Source organism: Electrophorus electricus, chromosome 18 (assembly GCF_013358815.1).
Source record: "Electrophorus electricus isolate fEleEle1 chromosome 18, fEleEle1.pri, whole genome shotgun sequence".
NCBI lineage: Eukaryota > Metazoa > Chordata > Actinopteri > Gymnotiformes > Gymnotidae > Electrophorus > Electrophorus electricus.
Window position 1 is genome coordinate 16,022,416 of NC_049552.1, and position 15,157 is coordinate 16,037,572.

The following is a 15,157-nucleotide window of genomic DNA, read 5'->3' on the forward strand; positions in this document are numbered from 1 at the left end:
TCTTCACTAATCTGTCTAACCCCCTCTTCTCTCTCTCTCTCTCTCTCTCTCTCTCTTCTCTCTCTCTCTCTCTCTCCTCTTTCTCTCTCTCTCTCCTTCTCTCTCTCTCTCTCTCTCTCTCTCTCTCTCTCTCTCTCTCTCTCCCTCTCTCTCTCACTCTCTCAAAAGGAATACAAATATATTTTATATCTTTGTAAATACACCCACTGTAGCCTCTCACACACACACACACACACACACACTCTTTAATACATTTATGTGATGACGTACACATACAGTTAAATATTATATATACATGGCTTTGGTTTAAGATACCCCCAATTTGGTTGTTTTCTTTAAGAGTTTACGCTGATATTTTAACCTATTCAGCAATTTCTCATTAACACACACGCAACATGTTGGATTTAAAAAGCATTGTGTGCGTGTTTGTGCGTGTGTAGTGAGTTCATATAACATACCTTAATTTCTTCTCATATCTTCTTCAAAACATAGAGTGTAGTTTTTTCTTGCCTGTATATGTTTACTGCTCATGCTGTACTTCTCATCTCTGGACTTCCAGGGTCTCTGGTGATGCCCGTTCTCTGTTTCCAGGTTATGGGCATGAAGTTTGTACATAGTGTCTTTTAATCAGATGAAAATTGCTTCTCTGCTGAATAATTTATAACATTTCACTTTATTAACTGAAAAAATGTCATTGATACGGTTATTAATTGATTCATTTTGGTGAGTTTTGTCTGTCTGTGTTTTGAGTTGTGGATTTGAGAGGCTGTAGTGGACTGTATTGTGAAGGTGATGTTTTCTGTGTGTGTGTGTGGGCTGCTACTCAGATGTTCTGTGTGCTGACAGTAGTCTGGATGTCTGAGATTAGTGGGAATAGAAGATCAAAGCTTTTTGAACATCAGGAAATTCACCCAGTTCTGTTCTCTCTCTCTCTCTCTCTCTCTCTCTCTCTCTCTCTCCTCTCTCTCTCTCTCTCTCTCTCTCTCTCTCAGACATCCCAGGATGCACATCCGGACAGACCTTCTGGATGCTCACCTGTACTGCCTTAAGAAATGTGTGGTTGACTTTTTAGTCGCCAACAAGTAAGTGTGGGAATTTCCCCCCATGATTTATGACTCTGACACCTCTCTCTCTCTCTCTCTCTCTCCCCATCGCTCTTTCTCTCTCCCTCTCTCTCTCTCTCTCTCTCTCTCTCCCCATCGCCCTCTCTCTCTTTCTCTCTCCCTCTCTCTCTCTCTCTCTCTCTCTCTCCCCCTCTCTCCCCATCTCCCTCTCTCTCTCTCTCCCTCATCCTCTCTCTCTCCCTCCCTCTCTCTCTCCCCCCTCTCCCCATCACCCTCTCTCTCTCTCTCCATCACCCTCTCTCTCTCTCTCTCCCTCTCTCTCTCTCTCCCTCTCTTTCTCTCTCCCTCTCTTTCTCTCCCCCCCCGATAAAGCCTAATTTCACAGTATTATTAAAAGTAGTCAACATGCTTCTAGTACGTCTTAGCTTGATGTGTGCGCGCGCACATTGGTTACTGAGTTACGTCTCAAAGCTGGTTACCTGTGAGTACCGTAGGGCTTTTGGAGTGGTGGGGGGTGAGTGTGTGTGTCGTATGAACACATGGGGCTTCTTTGTTCTGTTCTAATTTCTTTTACCAGGTTGGGGACCCTTGAACTTTGGCCTTGAGTAAAAACCAGTAAATAAGTGAATAAATGAAGTGAATAAGTGTTCCTCTCTTCTGCTGCTTCGTCCAGTAACCAGTCAGCTCTTCAGTCTGTAGCTGTGTGGAGTCTCACTGTGCAGTTCACATTCTCTCCCTCTCTCTCTCTCTCTCTCTCTCTCTCTGTCTCTCATATCCCCCATGCCTCTCTCTCTCATCCCTCTCTCATTCTCTCATCTCTTTCTCTCCCTCTCTTTTTCACCATCTCTCTCATCCCTCATTCTCTCTCTCTCACCCTTGGCTCTGTTTAGCCTTTATTTAATTCTGTCACTGATATAAATATCATTTCCAATAATCTCACTTCTTTCTCCATCACTGGCCTTTCCTTCTTCTCATCCAATTCTCTCTCACACACACACACACACACGCACACACACAAGTGAGTGTGTGTGTGTGTGTGTGTCCACCCTTACAGCATGTTTTTAACATGTTCTCTACTACGCTGACTCCCGTGCGGCACACGTGCCGGTCCGCCCTGGTTTTCTGTATTCTGATATGAGGCCTGTGGACGCGCAGGTGCATCTCGTCCCTGCGGGGGGAGCTGGTTCCGTACCTGGTGCGTAAGCAGTTCTCCAAAGCCACAACCCCTGGGAGCAATGGTGAACACACGGATCAGAACCTGAAGAGATCCGACGCCAACGCTGGCCTGGGTAAGAGCCCACCACACCGCCAACGCGTTTACTTAAAATTTACATAATTTTACATAATTTGCATAATTTTGCTTTAAATATCCTGTGTGAACCTGTGTGAGGAAAATCTCACATAAACAACTCAGGGTTGTCAGGGCAACAGCTGACAGACATTTTAACTACATTTATTTTATAAATTGTAATTGTGTTGTAATTTTCTAACTGACAGTAATTCTGTCTGACACACACACACACACACACACACACCGTTCCACAGAGCTCCTTATCTCGTCCAGAGATGATGGTCTTCTGCAGCTGGCCGAGGAGCGTTCCTGCTGGAATGATCACCATGGCGACATGAGCGAGGCCTACCATGGAGGAAGGCTGAGGTGCTACGCACACATCATGGAGAAGGGCATGTGTTACCGTGCCAACACGCTGGCGGCCTATGTCGAGGCAAATCGCGTGGTGAGTGTTGACACACACCCTCACCCACTACAGAGACGTCTACACACGCGGGGTGTGGGTGGTTTTTATATATACATACATACGTACGTACATACATACATACATACATACATACACGTTGTTTTTAGTTTTATATCTGTGTGTGTGTGTGTTTTAAATAAAACTTATTTTAAGCCACACCTTTCTGTGTAGTGTATAAATAGAAACTCTGTACAGATAATTGATAATTGTATAAGACTTGAAATAGTGTGTATTATTACACTTCTGTGTGTGTGTGTGTGTGTGTGTGTGTGGTCTGTGCTGTCTGACCTGGGTTTGTGTGTCTCAGGCTCCTAAGCTGTTTGACGAGTCTCCTGTTCACCCATCTGCTGTCGTCTCTGAGCGCAGCCTGGTGAGAGTCCCACTATGTCCTCCTGCTGCTCGTACACGTGTGTTTGGGTGGGTGGGTGTGTACACTCGTGTGCATATGTGTGTGCTTCACTACTTCACTACCCAGATCGCTCTGTAACTCTTGTAGGTTTGGTAACGTGGGGTATGTGTGTGTCCCTCTTAGGTCGGAGGTGACAGTATCATCGGGCCGTTCACTAACATAGCAGACAAGACGTCCATCAAGCGCTCCAACATCGGCGCCTACACCGTAGTGAAGGAGAAGGTGAAGATAAGCAACTCCATCATCATGAACGGCGTCACCATCGAAGAAGGGTATGTGAAACGCGTGGTCCCTCCCAGCCTGTGACCTGTGACCTCTGACCTCCTTCATATGTAGGTAGAGCCAGAAAGTAACTGGTATAGTGTTGTTTCAGATCCACAGGTGTGTGTGTGTGTGTGTGTGAGTGTGAGTGTGTGTGAGTGTGTGTGTGTGTGAGTGTGTGTGAGTGTGAGTGAGTGAGTGAGTGTGTGAGTGTGTGTGAGTGTGAGTGTGTGTGTGTGTGTGTGTGTGTGTGTGTGTGTGTGTGTGTGTGTGTGTGTGTGTGTGTGTGTGTGTGAACATGGGACTGTGTTGTCACCCAGCTGAAGGTGCTCACTGACCCTGAACAGCCACGATGCCACAAACGCGTGAGACATGATGAATGGAGATGTAATGGTTCTCAGACAGACGATCGCTGTCCTGCCCGGGGGACACGTCTCCTCTCCGCCTCACTCCCCTCACACACCCTCCCCTCACTCCCCTCAATCCTCTCTCCCCCCTCCCCTTGGTTTGTTCTTTTCTGCTTCGGGAGAAATGTTTTTTTCGTCTTAAGAGACATCAGCATTCGCCATTCCCAAACTACTCACTGAATGGACACCGCCAGAGTGGAGGAGTTTGATGAGGGTGTAGGGCGTAGATGAGGATGGAGGGGTTTGGTGAGGGTGTAGGGCATAGATGAGGATGTAGGATCTTGATGAGGGTGTAGGGTGTAGATGAGGATGGAGGGGTTTGATGAGGGTGTATGGCGTAGATGAGGATGTAGGATCTTGATGAGGGTGTAGGGGTTTGATGAGGGTGTAGGGTCTTGATATGGGTGTATGGCGTAGATGAGGATGTAGGATCTTGATGAGGGTGTAGGGGTTTGATGAGGGTGTAGGGTCTTGATGAGGGTGTAGGGCGTAGATGAGGATGTAGGGTCTTGATGAGGGTGTAGGGGTTTGATGAGGGTGTAGGGTCTTGATGAGGGTGTAGGGTCTTGATGAGGGTGTAGGGCGTAGATGAGGATTTAGGGTCTTGATGAGGGTGTAGGGGTTTGATGAGGGTGTAGGGGTTTGATGAGGGTGTAGGGTCTTGATGAGGGTGTAGGGCGTAGATGAGGATGTAGGGTCTTGATGAGGGTGTAGGGCGTAGATGAGGATGTAGGGTCTTGATGAGGGTGTAGGGCGTAGATGAGGATGTAGGGTCTTGATGAGGGTGTAGGGGTTTGATGAGGGTGTAGGGCGTAGATGAGGGTGTAGGGCGTAGATGAGGTTGTTGGGTCTTGATGAGGGTGTAGGAGTTTGATGAGGGTGTAGGGTCTTGATGAGGGTGTAGAGCGTAGATGAGGATGTAGGGTCTTGATGAGGGTGTAGGGCGTAGATGAGGGTGTAGGGCGTAGATGAGGGTGTAGGGGTTTGATGAGGGTGTAGGGTCTTGTCTCTGCTTCACACCCTGGAGCTGCCACAGGCCCCCACCCTCCTGAATTAGTGCTCACACGGAAGAGAGAAGTCCAAAATAAAAAGACTGGAAATGTTTTCTGGAGTGATGGGAACCAGTTCTGGAGAGGATTACTGAGGGCACTTCCACTCAGGGCTTTTGTTTGCGCGTAGGAGTGCTTGTTAACGGGGGGTCACCCTGAGGAGGAACACGGTGTCAGTAATTAGTGGTCGTCCCACAGAACTACTTTGGTGGTCTCTGTTTAGATCTGCACTCCTTGTAATCTCCCATCAGTGTCCACCCCCTACATCCCTCTCTCCCTCCCTCTCTCCCCCTCCCTCCCTCCCTCCCTCTCTCTCTCTCCCTCTCTCTCTCTCTCCATCCCTCTCTCTCTCTCTCCCTCCCTCTCTCTCTCTCCCTCTCTCTCTCTCTCCCCCTCCTCCCTCCCTCCTCCCTCCCTCTCTCTCTCTCCCTCTCTCTCTCTCTCCATCCCTCTCTCTCTCTCTCCCTCCCTCTCTCTCTCTCTCTCTTTCTCTTCTTCAGATCATTTCATTTATAGTGCTTTATTAGCATTTTGCCAAGCTGTACAATAGTAAAGTGATATTATAAAAAGAATTGGAAAACAAGTAAAAATATTGTAATTGAACCAAAACAAATCCAAACATAATTACATAATTAACTGAATGAACCACAGACCTCTGTGCCAGTGTAGCATGTCCACATAGATGTCCATCAGGGACCAGTGTCTTAAATCTCACACAGAAAACTGGACACACACTTCATTTTCTGGGTTTGTGGAAGAATTTCTCTCTCAATAATGGTTATTCTGGTTTGGTATCAGCCCCAGTGAACTGTCTGTATTTGTTTCTCTCTGTTTGTCTCTCTGTTTGTCTCTCTGTCTCAGTCTCTGTTTGTCTCTCATAAGGGCTAAATAATGTCATTATTGATCTTAATCAATCATGCAGGTCTAATAATGGTACAGAAGACTGTAATATGAAAATACTCTGTAAAATCACTACTTATAAATATATGTGTGTGCTTTCACTAATCTGTCCAGTTTCAGACAGGTATGTTTGCCATGGGAATTTTGAATCACAGCATGTCCCATGCAGACACTGCAGTCATAATTATTTCGGGACGTCTCGCGTCGTCCTACACCTGTGTTGCTCCGGACTCGAGCGGTCCTGCTCGATCTCTGACTCCACAGTCCGGGGCAGCCCCAGAGTCCATAACTGTGTGGCGCTTGCATTGGGCTTTAGTACGTGTGCTCATGGCAAGCAGAGTGCCCCCTGCAGGGCGGAGGACATTACCGTCTGAGTCGGGTGGTGAGCGTGTCTCTCCCTGGGTGGGTGTGTGTGGGTGGGGGGGGGGGGGTGGGGGTGGGGGTGGGGGGTGGGGGTGTGTGTGTGCGTGCGCGAGAGACTCAGCTAAACACGTCCCTGAGCAAACACTGCTCCATGGTGCCAGGGTGATCCTGGGAAAATATTATTCTTTCTGTGGTGTAAACAGGGAACATCTCAGAGCTCTGTGCGTGTCTGTGTGTGTGTGTATGTGTGTGTGTGTGTGTGTGTGTGTGTGTGTGCACGTGCGCGCACGTGTTGGAACTTGCTCAGTTCAAAGCCTTATCCTGTGAACACTGAGCTCTCTCTAACGCATTCACAAATATTCAGTGTTGTGCTGTTGTGTGCAATAAAGACTGCTAACTCCTTCAGCACACACACACAAACACACACACACACACACACACTGTGTGTACAGTGTAAGCACTGATACAGTGTAATTGCTAGTGTAGTTTTTATAAAGGCTGTTGGTCATGGGTGGACTACGGTCTATTTTAAAAATACAATAATCTTGGTATTGCGCTTATTGATTGTTACATCGTGTGTGTGTGTGTGTGTGGTGTGTGTGTGTGGTGTGTGTGTGTGTGTGTGTGTACATGTATCAGCAAGTGCACAGATTAAAGCTCTGCTCTGTCTGTACTGGTCTGTCTGTCCTCTCTGCAGGTGTAACATCCAGGGCAGTGTCATCTGTAACGGCGCTGTAATCTCACGCGGTGCTGACCTCAAATACTGCCTGGTGGGAAGCTGCCAGCATATAGAACCAGAGGGTGAGTTCATGCGTGCACATACGCACTCACACACACGCACTCACATGCACTCACACACACACACGCACTCACACACATATTCACACACACACGCACTCACACACACATTCACACACACACACACACGTGCACTCACGCGCACTCACACACACGCACTCACACACGCACTCACACACGCGCACTCACACACACACACACACGCACTCACACACGCGCACTCACACACACACACACACACACATGCACACACACATGCACTCACACACACACACACATGCGCGCACGCACTCACACACGCACATGCACTCACACACGCACATGCACTCACACACACACATGCACTCACACACACACATGCACTCTCACACACAAATGCACACACACACATGCACACACGTGTGTGTGCGGGCGTATGTGTGTGTGCGGGCGTACGTGTGTGCGGGTGCGTGCGTACGTGTGTGTTCGTGCATGGGTACGTGTGTGCAGGCGCGTGTGTGCGTGCATGCGTGCATACGTGTGTGTGCGTGCGTATGTGTGCATGCGCGTGTGTGTGTGAGCATTTCTTGTGTTTTAATCGGTTTTAATGGTGTATTAAAATCTAAGCTTGTGTACAATTGAGCTTTATTTTTTAATATTCTTAATCTCTTCAGTCTTAGCTCACAACATGAGGTTGGTGCGCGCGTATGTGTGTGTGTGTGTGTGTGTGGCTGCAGGCTCTTGTATTCCGGGTGGTCCGGGTGGTCCGTGTTTGGTCTCTAACCTCTCCATCAATGACGGTGCCTAAGGCAGCCTTAAGTTGTCCAGAGGCTGCCTGGCTAATTGACTGAACGACAGGGTGTTTCATTGCTTCACCAACCCCCAACCCCACACACACACATACACACACACGCCGCCTTTCCATAGTCACTGGAGAGCTGGACTTGATTAGTCAGCTATAACTTCCTAAAAGACTTGGGCTCATTGAAGTGCCCCCCCCAACACACAAACACACACAGCCTACAGAGCAACAAGTAACCGCAATTTAGAGTTATCCGTGAAAACCAAGAACAGAGGTTAATGTAACCCATTATTAAAAAAACCCAAAACAAACTCAAATGAGAAACACGGCATGACAACCTCAGGCCATGATACCCACGCCTGCAACAACTTCACAGGCAAAATAAAACGCTTTAGTTCAAAAGCGAAGAAACCAACTCATCAAAGTGTCAAATCACAGTGTGTGTTTTTGATGTGCCTGAGCTCCTCAAGCAAAGCCTTCTGTCTGGCGTTTGATGTCGAAGGAGCCCTCTGTGCTGGGTCACGTCCACCGTCTGCTAACGTGATGTCACCTCCCAGCATTGTCTCAAAGCTCAGAGAGACATGAGAACTGCACAGGAAGCCCACAAAACTCCTGCATGAAATGTCTCCTGTACCTGTTCTTAGCTGTAGGTGTTTTCCACTAAATTTTTTTTCAATCTTATCGAGTGCGTAAAGTTCCATGTGGAGGTCTTTTTTGTTTGCAGTGGTGCTCTGGATGTTCTCAACACCGCTCTGACCCATAAGCCTGTGTGTTGTGGGGCTGGGACAGGCACCCCACCTCGGTTGTCTCCTGCGGTCAGCGGATCAGCCGCACCTCGGAACGTCCTGAGCCCTCGCACTCCTGCGTGCGGGGTGTGTGCCATGTCTCCCATCCCGCCCTTTACGAGACTCGTTCCCAGCAGCGAGAGAAATGCATCTCGACTGTTTCCCCAGTCAGGAACTAGAGTTCCAAACATGCGTGCGTGTGTGTGTGTGTCAGGAGACCACCCAGGCACCGCATGTCTTGTTGGCAGGTGATGGAGCACCACAGGTGGTGCTGAGGTGGATGACATACAACACCATCCCTCAGACTGTCGAACTGTCAGTTTGTCATTCTCCTTCGCTCGCTCTCTCTATCCCATTTTTCTGCTGTGACATTTTCCTCGTGGTTCTCACATCTCTCTCTCTCTCTCTCATCTCTCTCTCTCTCTCTCTCTCTCTCTCTCTCTCTCTCTCCTCTCTCCCTCTCTCTCTCTCTCCCTCTCTCCCGATGGACCAGTGCGTCTGCGGTACCGGTCCCATTTTCTCGTCTGTGTTGCAGGATATAGCCGAGATAAACCATGCAGGCGTGTGAGGCTTAGACTACCAAAGATGAGTTTCTTTCTGTTTGAAAGCACACGAATATGAGAACATGAGTCAAAATTTCAGGTCACCTTAACTAACTGACCCTGGAAAACATGGAAACGTTTTTGTTTGTTTTTTTTGTTGTTTTTTTAAAATCGATGTTTGCGTATTTGGCTGGTACACGGCCAGCAGGCCGGTCACCGGTAACGGCTCATCCCAGATCGCTCGCCTGCCCCTGATATGGGCAGACGAGTGCCAGCTCTGTCTGAACCTTCTTGTTCTCTTTTCTACAGCTGAAAGAACCAATGATGTCATCGTTGGATCAGACCAGCTTATGGAGATCTAGTCCAGGCCCTCGGGGAGGACGGTTCACAGACTATAGGCCCTCGCTCCCCTGTGAACACTTCCATGAAGACTTGTATGGTTTTTTACAGAATGAGACATAATAAACACAAATGTATTTATCTCAGCTGTCAGTGGCATGGGTTTTCATAGTGCTTTGTATTCATTCCTGAATTGTTTGTTTTTAAACATTTAAAGGTACAATAAGCACATTTTGTAAGAGTGAATTTAACACTAATCTAGTGGCAGTCACAAATGCTAAAAGGATGTCCTTTATTCCGCGTGAGCTCTAGTCCAGAAAATGTGAAACGTATCTGGTAGTGATGGATGTGCTATAATGGCTGTCTGTAGAATGCTGTTTGATGTTTGTTCTAGTGGTGTTTTTTAGATTAGTGTTTGTTGGTGGTGTTTGACCAGAAGTCCTTTGCATGTCCACCATGAGAGAGAGTGCAGACCCTGCTGTTAGGGGAATGGATAACCACAATAGGGCTAACTTTATTTGTGCACAGCAGAGGACCACCCAGTGAGACCCTACATGCTGGTGCTCCTTCTCTCTCTCTCTCCCTCTCTCCCTCTCTCTCTCTCTCTCTCTCTCTCTCTCTCTCTCCATAGAGAAGTACTCTTGAAAGATTTTTCTCTCTTAGCTCTCAAAGATTCATGACATTCCACAGTTCGTACGTCTCCTAAATCACCGGCCTGGCGTTCCAGTTCCTCAGTCACGGAGGACGCGCGGCCCTCCGGAAGGTTCTGGGCCGGTGATTTATCTCTCGCTGCTCGCGCCGTTTCCACCGCTAGTCCGAGCCGTTTAGCGTCGCCTCCAGAACGATCGCGTGCTCCGCGTCTTCCTGGCCCTCGCCTCGCCGCGCTCTGCGGCCTTCCTTTTTCCTGACATGCTGAAATAATTACCCACGACATCTCTCCTTTTCCGCCCGGCTGTCGGCCGGCCCTCTCTAAATCCGCACGCTAATATGTGTATTTATGAGGCTATTGCAGGGATTTTGGTCCTCCCTTTTCCAAGCCGAGTGCCTGGCGCAGTTTATCATGAGAACCGTCTGTCAGAATGGAATTAGAAAAGTCTAACGCGTTTTCTCAGGAGAGTTGGATCAGTGTTGAATCAGGTCTTCATCTAAAAAACTGAACAGACAGAAATCAAGATGTTAAGGCCTGCATTTCCTTCCACACGCCTGTGCGCTGTAAGTCAAGCGTGTGCGCCGTGTTGGTGGTGATGACATGTCCACCCCACACTTTTCTCTACTGTCGGTGTCCCCACACCCAGCCTGTGTCTCTGGGTCGGGTCCAGTGTCATGGTGAAGGTACCGAGCTGCAGGTAACGGACCTGTGTGAATAGAAGTTGGTGTGGCCTCCTGAAGTTCCAGCATAAACTGGACTTTGATTTAAATGGGGTTAGTGTGGGTATGAGTGGGTGGGTTCTGGGTACTGGTGTGGGTCTGAGTGTGAGTCTGGGTACTGCTGTGGGTCTCCAAGGCAGATGCTAAAACTAGCAGGCTAGTGGCTACAGTGGTATGAATGGCAGTTGCAGTAGGTGCCAAGAACAGAGCTGGCCAAAGCATGCGGTATTGAAAATGCAGAGGAGTGAAGTGTGAGCATGGAGCAGGTCCATGACAGAGGCTTGCCGTAGTCTGGGCCCCTAGGCTGAAGGGAGGGGTGGCCTCGCTGACCAATGAGTGAAGTAGTTAATGACTGTGTGGTGTGGGGTGGGGTTTGGGGTGGGCGGCGTGTGTGTGTGCCGCTTTAGCCCACCCAAGTGTCAGAAAACCTGTGTGTTTGGTGCTGACCTTCACACATTAACACAACACTTCCTCAATTTGTCTCCTGTGTTCTCCGGCCTGAAAACGAGCTTCCTTCCTTTATGAACACGCCGCGCCCCCCGCAACCCCCCCCCCCCCCCCTTCAGGATGCACACACTCAACAATCGCTACTGTCTCGAGGCAGCACAAAGCTGGGACGCAGGCTGTGTGGCCCAGAACATCACGGGACCACTGCGGGACCTCAGAGAGAGGCAAGGAGCTGCAGGGCTTTGGCGTGAGCGTGCGAAGAGCCACTGCCCAGCAACCCCAGAGACACCAGCAGTGGTGAAGCTGTGGTTTCAGCTCCAGCAACTGCTGCTGCGGCCCTGCGCTGAGACGAGCGTCCTCTCGTCAGCCATGTATGTCATCAATGACAGGAGAGTTCTAGGCTCCTTTCAAAAGCAGAGGTGTTAAATTAAGTTTCCTCACTATTGTATTTTCTAACGCCCCTCGTTAACACACCCCTGCGGCTGGCGGTTGAGGGAGCAGAGGGGTGTGGATGGGTGTGGCGTGTCTGCGATGGGGCACATGTGCTAAGTCTTGCAGAATCTGTGAAAATGTTTACATTCACACTGCACGTGCACCGTTTGGATACGGTGAGCAGGAGTTGTATTGAGCTGTTTTCTCCATTAAACGCTGTGTGTGTGTGTGTGTGTGTGTGTGTGTGTGTGTGTGTGTGTGTGTGTGTGTGTGTGTGTGTGTGTGTGTAAATGACCACGTAACAATCCTCATGTTAACATGTTTATGATGAAGCCAGATTAAATATTTCTGAACCATTATCCTTAGTATAGGGAACATAAAAGGTCTGTCTAATGTGAGTGAAAAGCACAGGAAGTGACACACTTGTCTAGACCAGCATGTCACATGATAATGTGATTCATGATCATTATGTCGTCATATCTTTTTTGAATGATGCTGAAACACTGAGAATAAGCACTGGTATGATCATAAGACCACCGGAAAGACAAAGTGCCTGGCTCTGCCTTGCACACCATCCTCTCTCACTCACAGCTTGCTGGCGGGTATTTATATGTACTTAAAGAAGCCATGAAACAAAAAGATCTGATTTCTCGCCACCTGCTAGTTTGCCACCACCACCCCCCCATACCACCGTTAAAGGGCCGCAAACACACACACAAAAAAAGAACGCCCCAGAAAAGTTTGGGGGGGGGGGGGGCTATTCATTGCGATGACAAAGGAGAAAGAAATATATTATCATAATGAATCTTATCTGTGTCTGTGGGTGGCTTCCCTTTGGCCACTGAGGGAGACTCACAATGCCAACATGTACACATCACCATGGCACAATGTGCTATGAGGCCTTTGAATCTTTTAAGCTTTGTAAATATTCAGCAAACAAGCCCTGGATGTTGGAGCAGGAGCCTGGTGTCCCCCCCCCCCCCCACACACACAGCTCTGGGCTTTTTGGATACAACTGTGGCTTCTTTTTAAAGACACATTACCTAATCTAAATACAAATATGCAGAAAATTCCATATCAGCCACCATCTGCTGTTCACTAAACATCTAGGGTTAAATATAATCTAATAATAGAGTTAGATATAATAATCTGATAATAATCTAGGGTTAGATATAATACTCCAGGGTTACATATAATTTAAAAATCTTAATCTTAAAGTAATTTTAAGGTATAAAAGAAACAGTCTCAAGAAGTCAAGATGGTAGAGTGTTAAGTGAATGGAAATTTAGGATAGTAAAATATCATTGTGTTAGTCCTGTAAGAATCCTGCTGCTTTTAGTCTTCCGTGTGTCGTCTTGTTCTTATTTCATGAATTTTACGTCACTTCCTTACGGCGGTCGGGCTGTAAAAAACTTTTCACTAACTCCTGCGTAAGCGTGACGTTGCTATCACTGCGTAAAAAAACGAGACGTAATTTCTTAATTCTTAATTTATTACTCCTCTGATGTAATAACCTGCACGAATGCACGGGTCAGAGATGCCGCGTTTCTTTTAATTATTTTCTGATGAAAATGTGTGCGGAACGGGTGAGCTCGAGCGCGTGTTGGTTGACTGTCTTCAGCTGTGGCGTCCCGGCCTCGTGCTCGCCGACGCGCGTTTGCTCCTGCCAGCTGCAGCTCATTCGTCCATCCGGAGCAATTATTTGGGTTCAGCGATACCAGTGAATCCACGAGATAAATAAAGGCACGTTTGAATTTGTGTAAAAAAAAAAAAAAAATCCAAACGAACAAACACAAATATGTTTGTTCTACACAACCTCTCAGCTGTCGCAGGACGGGTAAAGCTCGTGAATTGTTGCAAACCCAGGCATTACCTCCGCAGAACCGGGGCGCGCGGGCTGCGGCAGTTTATGTTGGGGGCCCATGTGATGGCAGATTTCTGGATAGCGCGTGGTCATCTCCCGAGTTTATTTATTCAAGGCCTCGAGACGTCGGCCGGACCTCCCTCAGTTTGTTAGGCTTACAGGGCCCCCCTCGCGCACCCAGCCGTTCCTCGCATTCCACGTACCCCTCCGTTCCCAGCTGCTCGCGCCCTCGTCGGATTAAATACAATCTGAGAAACCTTTCCAGGCACTGCCACAGCATGCGCGCGCACTCCTAACCTCCGGGAGCCCAGGCGCGGGCCTGCTGGATCACTAGGCAGCAGTAATATAAGAGTAACTACAGCTTCAAGGATCAATTTTAAAAAGACCACTGCAATTTGTTTTTTTTACTTGCTGTTGTGTGTGTGTGTGTGTGCATGCGAGGCAAAGTAACACTGCCTTATAACGACAACGGTGCCAACTAGAAACCCGCCTATTGTGTGTTACGCGTGACCAGAGCTGAGTGCTAAACCTTGTGCACCTCAGCGGTGATGCAATCAACTTCTGCTTTCTCCTTTTGGCCCACGCGCCATCTTCTCTACATTCAGCCTGCTTCGCGAGTGTCAGCTCCGGCTCAGCCTCCCTGTCCCAGTACCGCGCTGATGTAACGGCCCGAGTACTAGGAGCTGCGCAAAGGAGGAACTCGTGGTGAAGTTCGTTATCATTTCCAGTCCCGAGGCTGGACAAGGCGCCTATCGTCGCCGTGCACTGGGTCGCCTTTTCTCCACAGTGTCCGAGTGATGGAGGCTTTATTCATCTTTTATTACAAGGAGGAAAAAAACAGCAAAATAGAGAATTTATAGTACCTCCTGCATAAGTATCTCGCGCAGTGTGTGTGTGTTTGTTTTGTTTTGTTTAAATAGTTAGTTTCCTTCAGAAAATAAAAAAAACAAACAGGTTTAAAGAAAATATTTTACTTAAAGTGTCAAAAATTAAAAAAAATAAATAAATAAAGCGAGTCTGTAACTTTTGTTCTTTTTTGCACTTTTCCAGCAGCACTTCTGTTTTTAATTACCGGTCAGAGCTCGTTAACCACACCGTGTTTACTCGCGCGCTGTCGTTTATCAGAGCGATGACGTAAAGTAAAGGGCTTTTCTTATCAATAGATGGCATGCGCGCTCGCGCCCGAGCTGCGGCTGTCCGGAGCGGCGCTGCGCAGTGCGCGCGTGTGCTGGGTTTACTGAAAGAGCTCCTCTCGCGGACGCCCTCGTGCACGTTCTCCCTCCCGCGCTGATTGGGAGGGCTTCTTGGTGGTCTCCCTCTCTCCCTCCCTCCCTCTCTCTCTCTCTCTCTCTCTCTCCACTTTGGCGAGCTGTTGCTTAGCAGCTAATAATAGGAGATGTTTGCAGAGTAATTTGCGTCTTCCTCGGCCAATGGGAAGCGGAGCGCCTTTGGGGCTTTGCATAGAGGACACCTTCTCCAAACCGCTCCGGGATCGCGCGCAGACGGAGGAATCCGCTCGCGCGACTCTCGTGGAAAGCCGCCCGGACGGATGAAGACCGAAGGATCCGCGCGGACTCGAGCGCATGATGTT

The 15,157-nt window shown here is 48.4% G+C and overlaps 1 protein-coding gene across 1 annotated transcript in view; it reads left to right on the top strand.

The window, feature by feature from the left end:
* eif2b3 (eukaryotic translation initiation factor 2B, subunit 3 gamma) overlaps positions 1–9,601 on the top strand; it is a 34,336-nt gene extending 24,735 nt beyond the window's left edge. Inside the window, exons 6-12 of the mRNA XM_027030261.2 lie at positions 993–1,082; positions 2,220–2,353; positions 2,610–2,800; positions 3,129–3,191; positions 3,354–3,502; positions 6,908–7,011; positions 9,426–9,601. Coding sequence (XP_026886062.2) covers positions 993–1,082; positions 2,220–2,353; positions 2,610–2,800; positions 3,129–3,191; positions 3,354–3,502; positions 6,908–7,011; positions 9,426–9,478 — 784 coding nt within the window. The 3' untranslated portion in view covers positions 9,479–9,601. The remainder of the gene's footprint in view (positions 1–992; positions 1,083–2,219; positions 2,354–2,609; positions 2,801–3,128; positions 3,192–3,353; positions 3,503–6,907; positions 7,012–9,425) is intronic.
* Positions 9,602–15,157: the final 5,556 nt, after the last annotated feature.